This window comes from Agelaius tricolor, unplaced genomic scaffold (assembly GCF_023055355.1).
Source record: "Agelaius tricolor isolate 1412-34295 unplaced genomic scaffold, bAgeTri1.0.p SCAF_9, whole genome shotgun sequence".
NCBI lineage: Eukaryota > Metazoa > Chordata > Aves > Passeriformes > Icteridae > Agelaius > Agelaius tricolor.
The window spans coordinates 44,008,501-44,026,444 of NW_027269269.1; the positions used below are offsets into that span (position 1 = coordinate 44,008,501).

General features: G+C 46.8%; 1 protein-coding gene across 1 annotated transcript; it reads left to right on the forward strand.

Moving 5' to 3' along the window:
* The first annotated feature begins 6,076 nt into the window (after positions 1-6,076).
* ACP6 (acid phosphatase 6, lysophosphatidic) lies at positions 6,077-14,069 on the forward strand. Its single transcript, XM_071433734.1, has 10 exons — positions 6,077-6,403; positions 7,824-7,955; positions 8,049-8,179; positions 8,808-8,887; positions 9,614-9,701; positions 11,143-11,275; positions 12,005-12,108; positions 13,320-13,415; positions 13,615-13,780; positions 13,895-14,069. Exons 1-10 carry the CDS (start codon positions 6,209-6,211, stop codon positions 14,033-14,035), a joined length of 1,266 nt encoding a protein of 421 aa, XP_071289835.1. The 5' UTR covers positions 6,077-6,208; the 3' UTR covers positions 14,036-14,069.
* Positions 14,070-17,944: the final 3,875 nt, after the last annotated feature.

The window sequence follows — 17,944 nt, forward strand, 5'->3', positions numbered from 1 at the left end:
AGTGCTCCCTCGGTGTGTCAGGACCCAGTTTCAAGTTCATTACCTTCGTGTTTTGAATTAGTGCCTACTGCCTGCGTACAAATGTACTGTCTGCAGCCAACATTCCAACAGCTTTCCAAACCTGGGAAAACCCTCAGAAGAGATGCAGTTCACTCCTTCTAGCACTGTTGCATGAGTCAGGTTCCTGTGTGCTGGTGCCTGTTCTGCCATGGATTTCAGCAGCACCAGGGCACTTTGTTAAATCCCCTCCCAACACCATCACTTCTGGGTGGGCACCACGAATCATCAGGATGTGTGTAGGACTTCACCAGGGAATGGTGCAGATTAATAACTGCAACCTGCTTTGCACTGCATGGATGGGAGACACTTCCAAACTATGGACCATGAAATTAGTAAGAGACAACTATGTATTTCTTTAAATTATCAACAGCTGCTTTGTACTGGATTTCTCTTGCTGATTGCACAAAATACCAAAATGCATGTCCTTTATTTCTGAATGTAAAAAATCATAGTATGTCTCATGTCTCTGCTAGTTCTTGACTTGCAGAGGAGCATCCACCCCGTGATTCTGCAACTGGTGTCACCCCAGATGTGGAGGCTGCCCAAACTCTGCCATAATTCAGTTGGTTTTACGCTTCCTCAGAGCTGGTGGTGGGGAGCTAACTGCTGTTGGCTCCCTGACATTTTACACCATCCAGTGCCTGTATCAGCCTGATATGCAAAACAGCTTCTCCATTTGACCATAAGAAGCACGTTAAAGAGACCTGCCATACATTTGCAATTAGATGCTGAAAAATAAAGTGACAAGACTCAATGTCTGCTTTGAAAAAGCTGTTGTTTAGACCAACAAGTCTGATTTCCACAAACCTGTAGGGGAAAAGGTCATTTTTAAAAAGTTCCTTGTTTTTTGTTAATTTTTTTTTTACTTTATTTTTTCCAGGGTATGGGAGCTGCAAGACCAAGAATAGCTGATGAGTTATTAACCTTTCAAAGCAGAGATTTGGCATGGGAATTCTGACAACCATCAATGTGAGCAATGCTGCCAGGCACCATTCACAATCCACAGCATCCTTCAAACCTGTCGGGGGTTTTTAGAAAGGGCTAAAAATAAATGCAGAAATGCAGCAATATATATTTACACACACACATATTATTGTTCAAAAAAAAGAACAGGTGGTCCTGCCAGCAGTGTAAACACAGATGACTCTTGAAAACAGCTAACAAACCCAGCTGAGCAGCCTTTCCTAGCCATGCAAGCAGCACTTTGAGAACTCTCCTTGAGTTCTCCCAGCCAGAATCATCTGGGATCCAGACTCTCTCTCATGACAAGGCCTGGGTACTCCCAAGTGTCTTGATTTCCTCCACCCAATATATTCACACAATTCTACCCTCTTGACCTCCTGTGGATTATTGCCCTTCTGAAAATAACACACATGGAACAGCTGGTGGGGCCAGAAATGTCTTAAATGTAAATAGCACAAGTCCCTGTTTTCTAGCTCCCCACCACTTGATCTGACCCCTATCCCCATGTAATGAAGAGGAGAATTCCCTGAAGGGGAAAAAGGATCAGGGCACTATGGACAGCCCAGAAGGATTCAAACAGCAAACATGAGTGGCTGCATGTTGAAACCCATCAAGTCCCCCTACCTGCAGGGAAAGTGAAGAAAAAAACATGAAACAGTCCTGGAGTCTCAAAATTTATCCTAAACCTGCAGAAAAAAAAAAAAAAAAAAAAAAAGAAAAAAAAAAAAGAAAAAAAAGAAAAAAAAGAAGGAAAAAACCCAAAACCACCAACATTTCAACTCAGATTTCAGTTATGTCTCCTCTGCCCACCACAGGAAGAAGACTGATGTCACAGGCTGAATCACACACATAAATCCTCCTGCATGGTCACTTCTCTCTGAGTATGAAAGCATGACAAAACAACTTTGCTAGGAGTCTGTAAGGCTCAACATCATCTCTTTGCAGCCCTTCTCTCCTGGCTGTTTTGAAAAAAAGCAAATGTAATTTATACTTGCACCATCTCCTTTTTAATTTCACCTCATCCCAAAACATTTGGTCTAATAGAAATACCCTTGGTTCAATATATATCCATGAAAAGTAAATGAGGTGATAAAGCTTAGAAGTGCCAAATGGTTAAGTGCTGCCACAGGGGAGTACATCTGCCACAGCATCAGAGCACCGAGTCCCAGGATGCAGCATCTCGGGCACAGTGACAGACTGGCAGCTCTCCCACCACACCTGGACTGAAAAGGCACGGAGAGTCCACCTGACATGGCTGGGAACAGCTTATCCAGCTTGCTTCTGGAGGCTCCTACTTCCCTCAGCCTTCCTGTGCAAGGGAAAAACACTCTTTCAAAGCTGAAGAGAAAACCAGCCTGCTGTTCTCCCAGAGCGGCGCATAATTGAGTCGGCATGATGCCGCACACTACCAAATGCAGCAGATGGCTGCAGGCATCATCCAGTTTAGGATGACAAAGTTGGAACAAAAGAAAAACAGAAGGCAGGGAATGCATCTTCTGCTCTGGGTTACTGGGCAGGGGCTGAACTTTGGCTCACTCGGTCCATCGCCAGCACACAGCCAGCTTCCAGCTCTCCCACTGCCACACGGACAATGACCAAATGCCCAAGCCTGGAAATGACAAAGAAAAGTGAGGGGAAGCCACATCTTCCCAGGTAAAAGAGGCAGGAAACTACCAGCTGTCTGATGACCTTTCTAAAACACATAAAAGAAAATCTCCAAAAATCCTCTTACAATGCCAGCCCTAAATATGACAAGTCTGACTTCCGGGACTCTCCCACAAAACCTGCAGGAATTCAGAAATTAAATTATGACCTCTGTGTATTGACACACATCATTTCACTGCTGGAAGGTAAAGCACTGATGTGAAAGCATGCAGAAAATGAGACAAGATGCGTCAGACAGTGTACCATGAATGGTGCCTTGCAGAGAGGGCTCGGCCTGTGGTGGCATTTAGGGGTTTATTTTTGCCAAATCCACCCCAAAGGATCACAGACTTTAGGAGTGGAAACATTCCTTCCATTTCCCTAGGCGCCTTGCTCACAAAGCAGCTGCCTACAAGGTTCACCACAACAGACAGACTGGAGGAGACAAGAGTGATATGGCTCCACAGGAAGCTGCACAGCACACTCAAACAATTTATTTATAAAGTTCAGCCCTTTGTGAAGGCAATACAGCTTCCATGCCCAGACTGACTGGTTTATAATAGCCACTGTGGTCAGCAGTCCTTGCAGGACACAGAGACACCACCATTAGCTTCAGAATTGGGAATGGAGAAAGCTCTTTTGGCTGCAGGATGCAGCAGTCTGTGATCCCGAACATGAATCCTGCACATACTCCTGCCCATGCTGCATTTGAGATTTCAGTACCTGTGATTGCTTCAAGGGACCAGAGTGAAAGCACCTTCACTGAGCTCAGAAAGCCAGCCATGGGAACATTTTGGAGTGGAAGAAGTTTTTTGGAAGGGCAGGAAAACACTTTGTGCTACAGCAGAGCAGCCCGGACACCACCCAGAGGTGGAGCTGCCCCAAAACAAGGCTGGCACACAGAGATACCGTGCTTGGCAGGAGCTGCTTGTGGCCCACTTTGGGCAGTCACACCAGGCTGGTTAAGCCACCCTCCTCCAGCAGCCAGGCTCCCAGCCCAGCTGCAGCCTGTGTGGTGAAGAGCTGTGGGAGAACATTTCCAGTTCACTCTCCTTGCTGAGCAAAACGTGCTTGGGAAAGAAACCAAAGAAGTGAAGGCAACATGTGTATTTTCTGACCCCTACCAATCGGGGGAAAATAAACCCAACTCCCTAAGGGGCACCCAAATGCTATTTGTGCCTCTACCATACAAACATTTTATGGTAAATCTCTGATTTACACCATAAGGAGATAAAGATCTTTCATAGAATGATAGAATGGTTTGGGTTGGAAGGGGACCTTGAAGATCATCCAGCTCCAAACCCCCCCTATGGGCAGGAACACCAACTAGACCAGGTTACTCAGAGCCCCATCCAACCTGGCCATCCTTTACCTTTGTTCAGGGACAAGGTGTTCACTTAGTGCGAAAAACAATAAACCACACCAACTCATGAGGTTAAATTGTTTCTTTTGTGAGTATTTTTTAAGCATTATTTAATTTCAATCCATGTTGTGGAACAAAAAAATCTAAAAATTGGCCTCATACCTTATCAATGTATCAGCCACAAAATAACTGTGTGACTTGGTCAAACTACAAAACTCAGGCCTCACACCTTATCAATGTACCAGCCACACAATGACTGTGTGACTTGGTCAAACTACAAAGCTCACTATGACTCCGTTTCCTCTTCAAAAAAAGGAAGATGTAAACGCAAACTTATAAAACCAGAGTGTTCTGAGGCGCGACACATTTTTGCAGCACTGTAAAAGGCAAATGATAGCAATCTAATATTTCGCAAAGATAGCAATCATTGCATTTTGGTTAAATTCCAACCAGGAGGAAATTTGCACTCTGCTTTCAGAGTGGAAAGTTTCCTGAAACTTGCTTGTTCATTAGAGCTCATTACTTTCCTTCAGTGAAAAAAATTTCACCCCTGGTGGCCATTGGATTAGCCTTCTGCTCCTCGTCTGGTCACAAAAAGCAACAGAAGGGTAAAAATAACAGGTCCTTTGAAAATGTTTCTGTAAAGATGGTGCATCTTAGAATAAATTTCTACACAGTTGGACAAAGGAAAAAAAACAGGGCAACACCATTTGCTAAAAAATTGACAGCCGCCTGCTATTTTGGAAATCTCTCCTCTAATTGCAGGCACCTGCTGTGGTGTGGTGTACTCTAAAATATATCTCACCAGTAATGCTGCTTGGCAGCAGCCAGGGCCACCCAGGAGGGACCCTGCAGTCCCAGGCTTCACACTTCACAGGAACTGGGGTTTTCTTCCAGGGTAACATTTGAGTGGAAATACAAATAAATTCAGTGTGAGCCTCTCTCCCTGCTCACTTCTATCACATCACCTCTATGTCTCTTCTACCCTCCCTCCCTCCTCTTAACTACTTTTTCCTGTTCCGTCTCCCCTCAGCATTCCTGACCCTTCGCTCTCTTGCAACACAAAATTCAGGCTTGATTCCTTCATTTGTTGTTTTCTTAGCTTCTGTAATATTTTTTCCCATTCTCTCTTTGCTTTTGTTGTGCATCTGTGTTTCACATACTCTTAAGCTCAGAAAACTGAGGCAACCCTATCAGAACTGCAGGGCTTTGAAAGAAACGAGGAGATGACCAAAATCCCTGCTCTGCAGGTTCTGGTGTCTCTGCCAGCCTCACACCACCTGCAGCGACTCCTCCCTCTGGCCTTTGTGCAGGCCACCATCCTCTCCCTCCTCCTTCTCCTTCACCCTTGCCCTGCTCCCTGAAACACCTCCAGGGATTATGACTCCAACACCTCCCCGGGCAGCCCATCCCAATATCTAATCACCCTTTCTGTGAAGAAATTCCTCTGAATGTGCAGCCTGAACCTCCCCGGCACAGCTTGAGGCAGAGACCGAACCCCCCCTGGCCGCACCGTCCTTTCGGGTGGCTGTAGAGCAGTGAGGTCCCCCCTGAGCCTCCCTCTCTCCAGACTCAACACCCCCAGCTCCCTCAGCGCCTTCTCACAACACTTGCGCTCCAGACCCTTCCCCTGACTCGCTCCAGCCCCTCAAGGCCTTTTCCGAAGTGAGAGGCCCAGAACTGGACACAGCGTTCGAGGTGTGGCCGAGTACAGAGGGGCAATCCCTGCCCTGCTCCTGCTGGCCACGCTACTCCTGATCCAGGCCAGGGTGCCATTGGCCTCCTTGGCCACCTGGGCACACCTGGCTCAGTTCAATCGCTGTGACCAGCGCCCCGGGTCCTTTTACAGTGGGCCACCTTCCAGCCACTCTTCCCCGAGCCTGGAACGCTACACGGGGTTACTGTGCACACTGGCACCCCGCGAGGCCCCAGGGAAGATAACGAAACGCAAACGGCGAGGGAGGCACGTGAATGCCGGCAGCCTCGGGCGACGGCCGTGCCCCCATCGGGGCGGGAGCGCGGCCCGTCCCGCCCAGCGCCGCACGGTTCCCCGCGCGGCGCCCGCCGGAAGCCGCAGTCCCCGCCTGGTCCTCGTCCGTGCCCGTTTCCAGGCGGGGCTCAGCCGGGGACTGCGCTTCCCACCGTTCCCCGCGGTGCAGCCGGGCCGGCGGGGCCGCCATGGGCTGGGGGGTCCGGCTGTGGGTGCTGGGCGGCCTGGCCGCCTGGACGCAAAGGCGGCGGGCGGCGGCGGCGGCCGCCGAGTGGGGCGACAGCGAGGCCGGGCGGCGGCGGTATCTGGAGCTGAAGCTGGTGCAGGTTCTGTTTCGGCACGGGGCGCGCACCCCGCTGCGACCGATCCCGGGGCCAGAGCCGGTGAGCTCGGGACGGGACGGGTCGGGTCGGGGCAGGGTGGTGCGGAGTTGCCCCGAGCCGGCGGCGTGCCTGCCGCTGAGCTCCTGCCTTGCTCCCGGCACCCTGGTGGTTTGGCGTTTATTCCCCTTCCCGAAGCGCTACCGAGAGTAATTTCCGAGGGGAAAGCAGCGGGATGTGGGAGCTTGCAGCCCATGCCGCGAGTGGCTGGAAAGCTGCCCAGTGGAAAAAGGCCTGGGGGTGCTGCTTGGCAGCGACTGAAGTGAGCCCGATGTGCCCGGGTGGCCGAGGAGGCCAGTGGCACCCCGGCCTGGAGCAGGAGTAGCGTGGGCAGCAGGAGCAGGGCAGGGATCATCTCTGTCCAGTTCTGGGTCCCTCAGTTCAGGAAGGACATTGAGGAGTGCTGGAGCGAGGCCAGAGAAAGGCCACGGACCTTGGGAAGGGTCTGGAGCACAAGTGTTAAGAGAAGCCACCGAGGGAGCTGGGGGTGTTTAGTCTGGAAAAGAGGAAGCTTCGGGGTGACCTTATCACTCTCTACAACTTCTTGAAAAGAGGTTGTAGCCAGTTATGGGTCAGGCTTTTCTCCCAGGGAATAAGTGGCAGGATGAGAGGAGACAGTCTTTATTTAATCTGTGCCCCAGGAGGTTCAGGTTGGACATTTGGAGGAATTTCTTCACAAAGAGGGGGATTAGACATTGGAATGGGCTGCCCAGGGAGGTGTTGGAGTCCCCATCCCTGGAGGTGTTAAAGGAAGGACTGGAGGATGTGGCACTGTGGCCTGGTTGACACAGTGGTGCTCAGTCACACGTTGGGCTTGATGATCTCAGAGGTCTTTTCCAACCTAATTAATTCTGTGATTCTTTAAAGTAGAACAACAATAGCACATTAGTGGGACAGATGACAGCAGAGGGAACAATTGCTGCAACTACAGGAAGCCCTCAGGGGCAGGATACAGGGATGGGCATCCCGGGACTTTACTCCAAGGCCAAGCTGTGCACCTCAGAACAGGTGCTCAGCAAAGGTGTGGCTCCTGCCTCGGTGTTACCACAAGGGATCTGGCTTCCCCAGCTTCCACTGAGGTGGCCTGGGGAGCCAGCAGGGGTTAGCTCAGGTAGTTTCCTGTAGCAGCTTTTAGACGTGTAACAAAGAGCAGCAATTGTGATTTCCTACAGATTCTTCTCCTGTAAGGGAAGTAAAGGAAGTACTGCATTTCCTGCACATCACATCTGCAAATCCAGAGAGTAGCACTGCTCTCATTTCTCTATGAGCTGTGTAAAGAGATCCCTTTGTCTCCGTGTTGTGTTGTTGGCAAGCCAGCACACTGCAACACGCCAACTTTAGTTTAGTGCTCTTAAAAGTCCTTGGTTTAATGCCCTTGAAAGTTTTCCACTGAAACCATTTGTTTGTTTGTTTGTTTTTGAAGCGGGTGGAATGGCATCCCACTCTTTTAGATGTACCTCCTAAGACTAAGTTTGATTACATGGTGACAGACCTAAATGGAGGACCTCAACCTCCCTCGCTCTTGGATGAGGAATACTGTAAGACTGTTTTTAAGGTGAGAGTATATTTGCTGGTGGATTCCTCTTTCCTCTGTAGACTTTTTGATTTCCATGGTCCACTGGAGACCTCTCCTTCTCTTTGCTCTTAGGGTGGTGCAGTCGCAGGACAGCTGACCTGTGTGGGGATGCAGCAGATGTTCACCCTGGGGGAACGGCTGAGGAGGAACTACATGGAAGAAGTCCAGTTTCTTTCACCAACATTTAAGCCTGCTGAGGTCTTGTGAGTCTCTCAGTTTCCTCCTGGACCTTCCTTTCTCCCTGCCTCTTAACCAGTAGCCTTGTGCTAGGAAAAACTCTGACTAGCATATCCTTCTTCACCCCATAGCAAACTGTCTGCCCCCCCCTAGGCCTTCATCTTTGCTCAGCCTGCACTAGAAATCACTCATGATACAAAGCATCCAATTGCCCAGCAGTCCTGAGAGTGATGCCAGGGGCAGATTCATCTCACCTAGGCTGAGCCACTGGCAGTGCTGTTATGCACTTTTGTGGTGAGCGAAGAGAAACAGGCATTTCTGGAGCACTTTAACTCACTGCAAACAGCTGAAGTTCAGTGAGATGAAGCAACCCCTGCTGCTCACATCAGTAATGCTGAGAGCATCTGGCTTAGGATGAGATAAAAAAATCACACCAGAGAAGTGCCAGTTTATCTCCACTATCTCTGACATGCAGTTAAAGGGCAGTTCAGATTATAGGTGAATACCTAAGATATCTATAGTGACAAAAGATGAGTCCTACACAGATTTCCAAAGCCATGGTGGAATCCTCAGTTCCAGCAAGACCTCCCCAGCTGCAGCCATGTTAACATGAAGGAGAAAGTGCTGCCTCACAAACTGCTTTCTCTCTTTCAGCATCCGTTCCACTAATATTTTCCGGAATCTGGAGTCCACACGCTGTGTGCTTGCTGGGCTGTACCAACAGCAGAATGAAGGTTGGGGAGACTTCTGAATAGTGCCTTTCCTTGCTTAGTCTTCCCTAGATGCTCACACCTTCTGTATCCTAACTCTCTCTGGCTCCTAGTTGTTACTTCTTCCTCGGTTCTTTGCTCTTGGCTCCCTTCCTCAGTTCTCCTGGTCCTGTAGATTCTTTACCAGCTTGTCACTTGTTCCCTCTCTTTGCATATCTTTCTGCTGCTCTTTCAGACCTGCTGAGGAGGTTAGTGTTAACCCTCTTCAAAATCAAGAAGGCAAAAAGTTCACACATCAGAAAAAGGTTTCTCAGGGAAACCCAAGTGTCTTGGATACAAGTTCAGTATCTGGAGTAACTTTCACCTGTATCCTGCAGTTGGTAACTATTTCTTCTAAAAATACGCTCTGCATTTTAAAGATCTCACATCTGCTCCTTCCACATTCAGTTCCACTAACAAGTAGAAGTGACTTGCCAGAGCTCCTTACACTTCATGACACAGAAAGTAATTTTTGGCACTAAGAAAAATGAACACACAACTGGGAAGCTTTATAAGGTGCACAGCAGGCATCCCTGTGGAAATAAATGCACAGAAACAAGTACAGTGGCTTGTGTTGCAGGTGATAGCTCGGGGGAAATTGCTAGTTGATAACACTGGACTTGAGCACAAAGACTGTGGGAGTGATTATAAAGCAGTCTAAAGAAACACAGATGCACTACTGATCACAGAAACTTCCTTCTTGTTCCACAGGACCTGTTGTCATTGTCACTGATGAAGCATGCTCTGAAATGCTCTACCCCAATTACCAGAACTGCCCGCGCCTGAAAGACTTGACCAGGTAATTGCCAGCAATATCTCCCCGTATGATTTCACTGCTGTTTCGTTTCAGCAGTAGTCATTTACAACAGCACATTTTCTTCCCATTTCCCAATTTCTTTCCCTACCACTTACTGTTCTTTGGGAATGGTTAGCTAGTTGTATAAAATACTTGGTAAGCGGAATTATACACCAGGCAGTGGCAGCAGAAGAAAATAAAATAGAGACTTTTCCTTGAAAGACCAGTTTAATTTAGTCAGTGTCTAGCAAACATTCATTACTAGCTAATGTACAGCTAGTCTGTAGCATTGCTGCAGGGCAGAATTAATGTCATCTACATCTCTTAACAAGCCTTTCAAGTGTGAACATATTGGGCCTCCTTTTTATATTCAGCTTCTGGTCTGGGGGTTATTTCAGCACTCCCGTCACATTCATACCTTGAAGAAACTGAAATATACTCAGCCTTGACACATTTAATGAAGGCTAATGAAGTGAAATAAGGAAGATCCTACATAGAACACTCATGTTTGTGGAGTCAAGTTCTCTGAAATGCCTGTGCCAGGTTTGGGCACAGGGCAGAAAATGAAAAAGAGAGGCAGATACATTACACTTTGGCTGGGTCGGACATTAGCATATTTTTGCCCAAAATTCAAGAGCTTTCAGAATTCACTTGCAAGAGCTCACTGTGTAATGCTTGACTCCGCAGGCAAAGGATTGGTCTAGACAGTGGTGAGGTGACAGTCCCTAAAAGCTGCATATTCAGCCTCCTTGACTAACGTCACCTGTCCAAAAAAGGAGTAAACTGCAGGGTCTGCTGCTCCCTGCCCCCCTCTGCTCACCAACTGCACCTTTTGTGACCATATCAAGGTAGATGTTTTGAGCTGCACTAAGCACTGCCTCAGCTTACAGACTATCTAGGGAGTGCAATGGCTAGCACGGATATTCTCAGCTAAATTCTTTAAAATAAAATTTAAAGCAGCATAAAGATGCAAATGGGTTCTAACAAAGCAAAAGTTGGATTTAAGCTACAAGCGAGTATCTAGGTGTTTCCCATTTCCCACACTATACAGCAGTCAGTTTAAAGCTGCTTCTTTCATGAGGCAGTTAAAGGCTACTCCCTGAAGACACAGACCTGTACTGTTCCAGTATGACCAGATCTGTTAGCTGATACACAGCCCTTGCTTATGGGAGGCACTTCTGGGGTGTTCACATCTCATCTTAATTTTTCCTCCTGCCTTTGGGAGAGCAGAGAGCCAGCTCTGATCCTTGAAATCTGGATACAGCATCTGTCCTTTCTGCAGCTCAGAATCCCAACATCAGGAATGCCTCAGTATACTGCAGTGCTTCTCTTCTACCCCTTACTGATGTGGGAGAACTCCACTGGGCTGGGTGATGAGAAAAACAAAAGATAGAAAAATTTTCTGCTGTGTGAAAAATTTTTGGTTTTCTTAATTCCTTTACAGGGATAGGTCAGAGAAAGCTATGCACCAGCCAGGTGTTTGTGATGACTTGGAAAAAATTAAGAAGAGTATGTGCATTAATGATGACGAGTCTGTGGATTTTTTTGTCCTCCTTGATAACATTTCTGCTGAGCAGGTGAGCCAAGCCTTTCTGCATCCCCTTACCATGTACATGGAAGAAATCACAGTGCCAGCACCCACAGATAGTAACGTGCACTCCAGTAGCTTTCTATGCAACCCAGAATGCTTATAGAAATAGCATGGCCTTTTGAAAAAAAGCAAGCTGTGGGGTCAGCCTTGCTGTGGGATGGATGAAGACTTGTCTCCAGTACCTTGAAATCCAGGGACAGCAAGCCTCCAAACCTCTTTCCTGCACTCCTCTAAGTATTTCTTTCAAGTGTAATGTAGAGCTAATAGAGACATTGGGGCTTGCTTCCCCATTATAAAGTGCTTTCCCTTTTTTGGCACTCAGCACTTAACAGTCATCTTAATCCCAGTTCCAGCACACTACCTGTGAGCCAGACTGCTTCTGCTACTGGAAGGAAGTTGGGCACATTTCTACCCCTCCTTAGTGGCTCTTTTTTGCTGGAGCTAATGATAACTGGTCTGCCAGCTGAATGGCTCAATGTGTTACACTCTCCATGGAACTGGATCGTTAAGAACAAACATCCATCCTTTTGGTACACAGAGCAAGTCTGTATGTTTAAAACCATCCTAAAAATCCTCACATGAGTATCACAGTACAATACTGTAGTACAAATGGTGTGACATGAGCAGCTGTTTTCTGTGGGCAGCCATCCATGTGTCTTCAGGCTGGGTTCAGAAAGAGTCAAACCCTACCACTCTGCTGTATTCCTCCTTCCAGGCACACAATTTGCCAAGCTCCCCTGTGCTGAAGAGCTTCCAGCAGACAGTGGAGCGCCGATGTGTTGACTCCATGCTTTACCTTCTGGGAGACAGTTGTTCCAGGTGATTGCCTGTGTCCATGCCTCTGGCCTCAGTGGCTGTCTTACCTAGGGTGGATGTGCTAAACCAGCTTACTTCAGCAGACAGAAATGCTTTCCCAGCTGCTGCATTCCCCCACCAGAGCCCACACATGAGTTTTGTGCCTCAGCCATCTCAATGTAAAGTTCAGCACCCTGAGCCCTAGGAAAAAGGAGTGCACACTGAGGAGTGTGAGGAGACCAGGATGCCACTGAGGTAGGCAGTGAAGGCCTCAGTTGCCACAGAGGTTTAAGTGAACCAGTGGCAAAAGCAAAAGCAAAGAGATGCTTCCAGCCCATGCCCTGAGGCTGCCCTTGAAGTTGCACAAGTAGAGTCCAAATTCCAGCCTGGGAAGCTTATCCCAGGGATGGCACCTGCACAGCTCGGCTGAGAAGCGCTGGCGCTAGCGGAAAAAGTGATGCCAGGCCCTGCACACATGTAACGACTTGCAGAGAGAATCTGCTGCTACGTGCAGCTAATTACCTCCTCCACAGTTGTTTGTAAAGGCTGGCTGAGTTGCTAGCCTAGCAGTCATTTTCCTTTCAGATTCATTTGCAGCTGCCACATTCACCAGCTCTTCTCAGGTGGTAGTATAGGACTGTCTTTTCTTTACCATGTATTAGAGATCTCAGGTAATGAAAGACTGATTGATCCCATTCCCACAACACCCAGGAGAGTTAGTCACACACATCTTCCATTTCCACTGATGTATTCATTAGGTAGAGGGAGTTTCTTCCCACCAGATATTGTATAAAGATCATCTCTTTCTTTAATCTACTTTTTAAATACAACAACCACTTTCTTGAATCCTGCCTCTCCTCACCAAAGACCCCAACCACTTCAGCTGCTGTTTTGCAGCAGTTATCTTCCCTAGCTGAAACCCATGCACTCAAAAACCATACCAGGGAAACAAAACAGTCTAGAGAACAATCCAAGAGTTTCTAGATTGTCATTTACATGGCCACACCTCAGGAGACTGCTTGTTAACACCTCTCTTCTCCCATTCTGCAGTCATATTAGAGTGGTGACTGCACAACAGGTGAACTAAAAACTGGCCATATTAATTGCATTTAATAGTTCTTAGCTACACTCAGTGCAGGTGATCAAATCATAAGAGAAAAGCAGGTTCCCAAGTTTTCATGTATAATTGTGTGAAAGTTTTAAAACTAGTAAATTTATTTCTGCTTCTTTTCTAGAGAAATGCTTCAGATGAGTATTGGCCTCCTGTTCAATACCTTAGAGAAGAACATTAAAGCAGCAATAAATCCCTCAAATCCAGCTGAAAAGGCCAGGTACAGCACAGAACTCCTCCTCTAATCGTTATAAATTCTAACTTGATGGCACTGTGAAAAACTGGTCCAGAAAGACATTGAATGTGGGGGATTAAAAGGAGTGCTCACCTGCTAAAAAAAGCATGAGTGCTACTGCCTATCCATGGAGGAACACAGCTGACATTCCAGGTCTGTCTTTTCCTTTCTATTTCTTTTCCAGAAAGCTCTTCCTCTACGCTTCTCATGACTCCACTCTTATTCCTCTCCTGCTGGCACTGGGCACCTTTGATAACAAGTGGCCACCTTATGCTGCTGATGTGACCCTGGAACTGTACCAGCACCGGCGCTCCAAGGAGTGGTTTGTGCGTGTGACCTACCAGGGAGAGGTGAGATCCCATGGCAAGTCCCTCCTACAAATCTTGGGCTTGTGGTTCCACCATGCAGCAAAAAAGAGCTTTGGCAGTGCACAATATCTGTGATTCTGTCTCTTTGCCTTGCAGGAGCAAGTGGTGAAAGGCTGTAAAACAGGTCTCTGCTCACTCGAAGAATTTCTGGAAGTTCTTTCACGGTACTCACTCACTCCAGAGAAGCACAGCAGCCTGTGCTGCAAAGTGGACAGGAGTTGGGAAACTAACTCATAATTAGTTATAAATTAAAGTTAGTTTATTGTCACAATCTTCAACTATTTTTCTTTATGTCCTTGCTAGCCTTCTCTATTCCAAATGTATTTTAGATGAGGGGACATTTTCCTACCAGACACAGGGTGGCACAGTGTCACTTTACACTGTTAGCAGCAGGCTGAAAGAAGCCACGTGACAGAATGGCTCAAATTTACTTCTGAGGTGACCACACAAAAGCAGGGAGAGGCTGAAAACAGCAAGGGCGAGAACAGACCATTTAAAATTGCCCATCTGTATCAGGAATACCTCTTCCTCATATGCTGGGACTGTGGGATGAAGCCCAGCTTGCTCTGTGCTACCAGACTTGAAAGCTTTAACATAACATTGATCTTATGTTTGGTAAACTGCAGAAGCTATTGTGCCTTTCCCATTCTTTTGGCATGTTGGAGGGTTGCTCTCTGCAGACAGATGAGCCTCCCTAATTACACAGTATTTAGCTACCCCATCTTCTTGAGGACATTTTTGTGCACAGGAAACATCTCCAAAGGGACAGCAAGCCTCCAAACCTCTTCCCTGTACTCCTCTAATTATGGAAATTCTGCCGTGAACATGCAGAACAACCACAGTGGGCCAAGTACAAGAACACACAATGTTGGTGAACTCTGCTTAATGTGCTTTAAACAAGGAAGTCTGGGGAGCTGCTATCAACTTCAGCTTTGGGCAGCAGTGATCTATTTTGCCCTTGCTGAAAGAGGAATACAGCACTACTTCGGGCTGAGATGACAGCTTTGCCTTTGAGACAGTACTGGGAATCACAATGTTGCCAAAGTGATAGAATCAGAATGGTTTGGGTTGGAAGGGACCTTAAAGGTCATATACCATTCCAACCCCCTGCCATGGGCAGGGATGCCATCCACTTGAGCAGCTCAAAGCTCCATCCTACCTGGTCTTAAACACTTTCAGGGATGGAGCATCCACAGCTTCTCTGAGCAATCTGTGCCAGTGGCTCCCCACTCTCAAAGAATTCAACCTAAATCTCTCCTCTTTAGTCTAAAACTGTTCTCCCTTGTCCTATCACTGTCTGCCCATATAAAGAGTCACTCTCTTTCTTATAAGCCCCCCATTAGGCACTGCAAGGCTGCTCTAAAGTCCTTCTGGAGCCTTCTCTTTTCCTGGCTTAGCAGCCCCAACTCGCTTAGCCTGTTTTCATAACAGAAGTTTTCCAATCCTCTGATAATCTTTGTGGCCTCCTCTGAACTGATCTGTACAGGTCCACATCTTTCTTGTGCTGGGTGCCCCAGAGCTGGATGCAGCAGTGCAGTGGGGTCTCACCAGAGCAGAGCAGAGGGGCAGAATCCCCTCCTTGACCTGCTGCCCACAGGGCTTTGGATGCAGCCCAGAAGATGGTTGGCTTTTTGGGCTGTGAGCACACAGTGCTGGCTCATGTCCAGCTTTTCATCCACCACAATTCCCAAGTGCTTCTCCACAGGGCTGCTCTCAATGACTTCTTCTCCTAGGCTGGTCTCATGTCTGGGATTGCCCTGACCCAGGTGCAGCACCATGTACTGGGACTTGTTGAACCTCACTAGGTTCTCACAGTCTCACTTCTCAAGTTTGTCCAGGTCCTTCTCTTGTGTCAATGGCACCACTTGACTTCATGTCCTCTGCAAACTTGCTGAGGGTGCACTTGATCTCACTGAATATTTAACTGAAAAAGATCTCCACATTTCAATAAGTAAATAAAACGTAGTCCCTACTTCCTTTGGGATAGGCAGGTTAAAATAGGGGGGACCATTTATTAAAATGGACCTGGAATTTAGGTTCTGTGTTACCTCTTCTTGCTTAGAGAAAAAAAATCACTTAATGTAAGCCATTGACAGATATGTGATGGAAGCACTACAGCACCTTTTCCCTAAGAAGAATGGGCTGGATTTACCCCTACCCTTTCATTAGCCTGCCCCCACCACAATTGCATGTTGACACATGCAACAGTGAAAAGAGTAATTTGAATGCTAAATACAATGCTGGAAATCTCATTAAACTGCTATTAGAAGCTGTCAAAAAAAGCAAACAAAACATTGTTATTTTCCATCAAGTTTTTGTACAGCCTGAAACCATAATGCCACTACATAAAAATCAATGCCTACCCCTCCTTAAGAACAGTGTGTTCTGCTCTAATCAAGCTCCCTCTTATACACAGTTTCAAGTATTTGGGGAACAGTGATGAAAATTTAGGTCTACGATTACAAGTTATTTGTGAGGCATGAACTGCTTGGAAAAAGGCATCAGGAACTTTGACCATACAAAAAGGGAATTCACATTCTTAAATAATAACTAGGAGCATCCCCAACAAAACTGACGAGCAGCCAGGTAAAAAATTGCAACACAGCCACAAGCCAGAGCACTCAGAAGCACAAGTTGCTCAAGAGGGCACTGCTTTTACACAATAAAGATCCTCCTATCACTCTAGGCAGGGTAACACTAATTTCAGTAACAGAAGACCTCAGAAAAGCAAGCCAGCTTCTTGGCAGTGGCTTGGAGGAAGGCACCACTGGAAACAGGTCTTTACTGTCTCTTGCAGGGTTTCTGCAGTGCCCCCTCTGCCCTGTTCTAGCCTTACCTTTCCCCTCAGTGTCCAAGTGGTTGGGCCATGCAATGGTCCATCCCACTGAGCACTTCCATGGCAGTTGTGGCCCACAGGATGAAGGAGAAGTTACTTCTGACCACAACTAGTGTAAATGATCATTTCAGAAGAGGATTGGTTGGATAGTGGAAGAGTTTTAACACCAAAAGACACAGGTAAGTGGGAGCTACTGTATTGCAGCATGGAAGAGCTGAGGCATTCCTGAGAATGTGGAATAAAAATTCTCAGAAATCAACAATTTCCCAGTATCCCGAACAAAAGAGCATCATTTTTTTCATGTATCATTAACTATTTTAGGTTAAGAATTACTACCAACTGGCAAAGTGAAGCACATTTTAGTAAATACAGGCCTAAATCAAACATGGATCATTTTTCCTCAAGAAGTGTCACATTAGGGAACAGATTTCAGCCAGCAGCCAGTGAGGCTGCACAAGGAAAGCATTCACCATCATGAGTGCAGAAGGACACCACTGTCAGACATATTTTCTGAAAAATCCTTTCATTAGAATCTTTTCTCCTGAGAATCTGGGAAGCTTCAGCTTCTCCATGTTTTGCTACTTTGGAATGTGATTTGGAGAATTGTTTACCCAGCATGTGAAATTGTTTTTACTTGATGACCAATGACAGCCACCTGTGTCGAGGCTGTGAGCAGTCACAAGATTTTATTATTCTTTTTCCTTTCCTTGCTAGCTTTCTGAAGAAATCCTTTCTTCTATTCTTTTAGTATCATTTTAATATATAATTTTCTTTTAATATAATATATATAATAAAATAATAAATCAGCCTTCTGAAACATGGAGTCAAGATTCTCATCTCTTCCCTCGTCCTGGGACCCCTGTGAACACCACCACACACCACCAATAAAATGTAGCCTGTCCTGCCACCTGAGTGAAAACCAGCACAGCAGGGAGCACACAAAGCACCTCAAAATTAAGCCCTGCATATACCCTATTTGATATAGTCCCAACATTTTGGGGCAACAAAAACTGGGGCATTTCAACTTACCCTCAGAAAGATTTGGGCACCCACATCTATCTGATCCAGGACACATGTATTGTACCAGAAGCACTACCAGCATTCAAATCCCAACCAAGACTGATGCAGACCAGATCTCCACACACTGGTCTGTCTTCTGAAATGCGATCCATTAGACTCCCCAAGGATGTCAGCACTGAACTCCTAAGGCTGGCTCCTTGCTGTCATCTTCTTTGGCAGATTAGCTATAGCCCACGATACAGGTACAAATCTCAAGTTTATTTGGACGGTGCTTAAAACTGCCAGTGTAC

Bases quoted from the DNA above. Each gene is read 5' to 3' on its own strand.
- ACP6 (XM_071433734.1), top strand. From the start codon at position 6,209: ATGGGCTGGGGGGTCCGGCTGTGGGTGCTGGGCGGCCTGGCCGCCTGG. The intron at 6,404-7,823 runs GTGAGCTCGGGA...TTGTTTTTGAAG, and splicing joins CGATCCCGGGGCCAGAGCCG to CGGGTGGAATGGCATCCCAC. The intron at 13,416-13,614 runs GTACAGCACAGA...TTTCTTTTCCAG, and splicing joins AATCCAGCTGAAAAGGCCAG to AAAGCTCTTCCTCTACGCTT.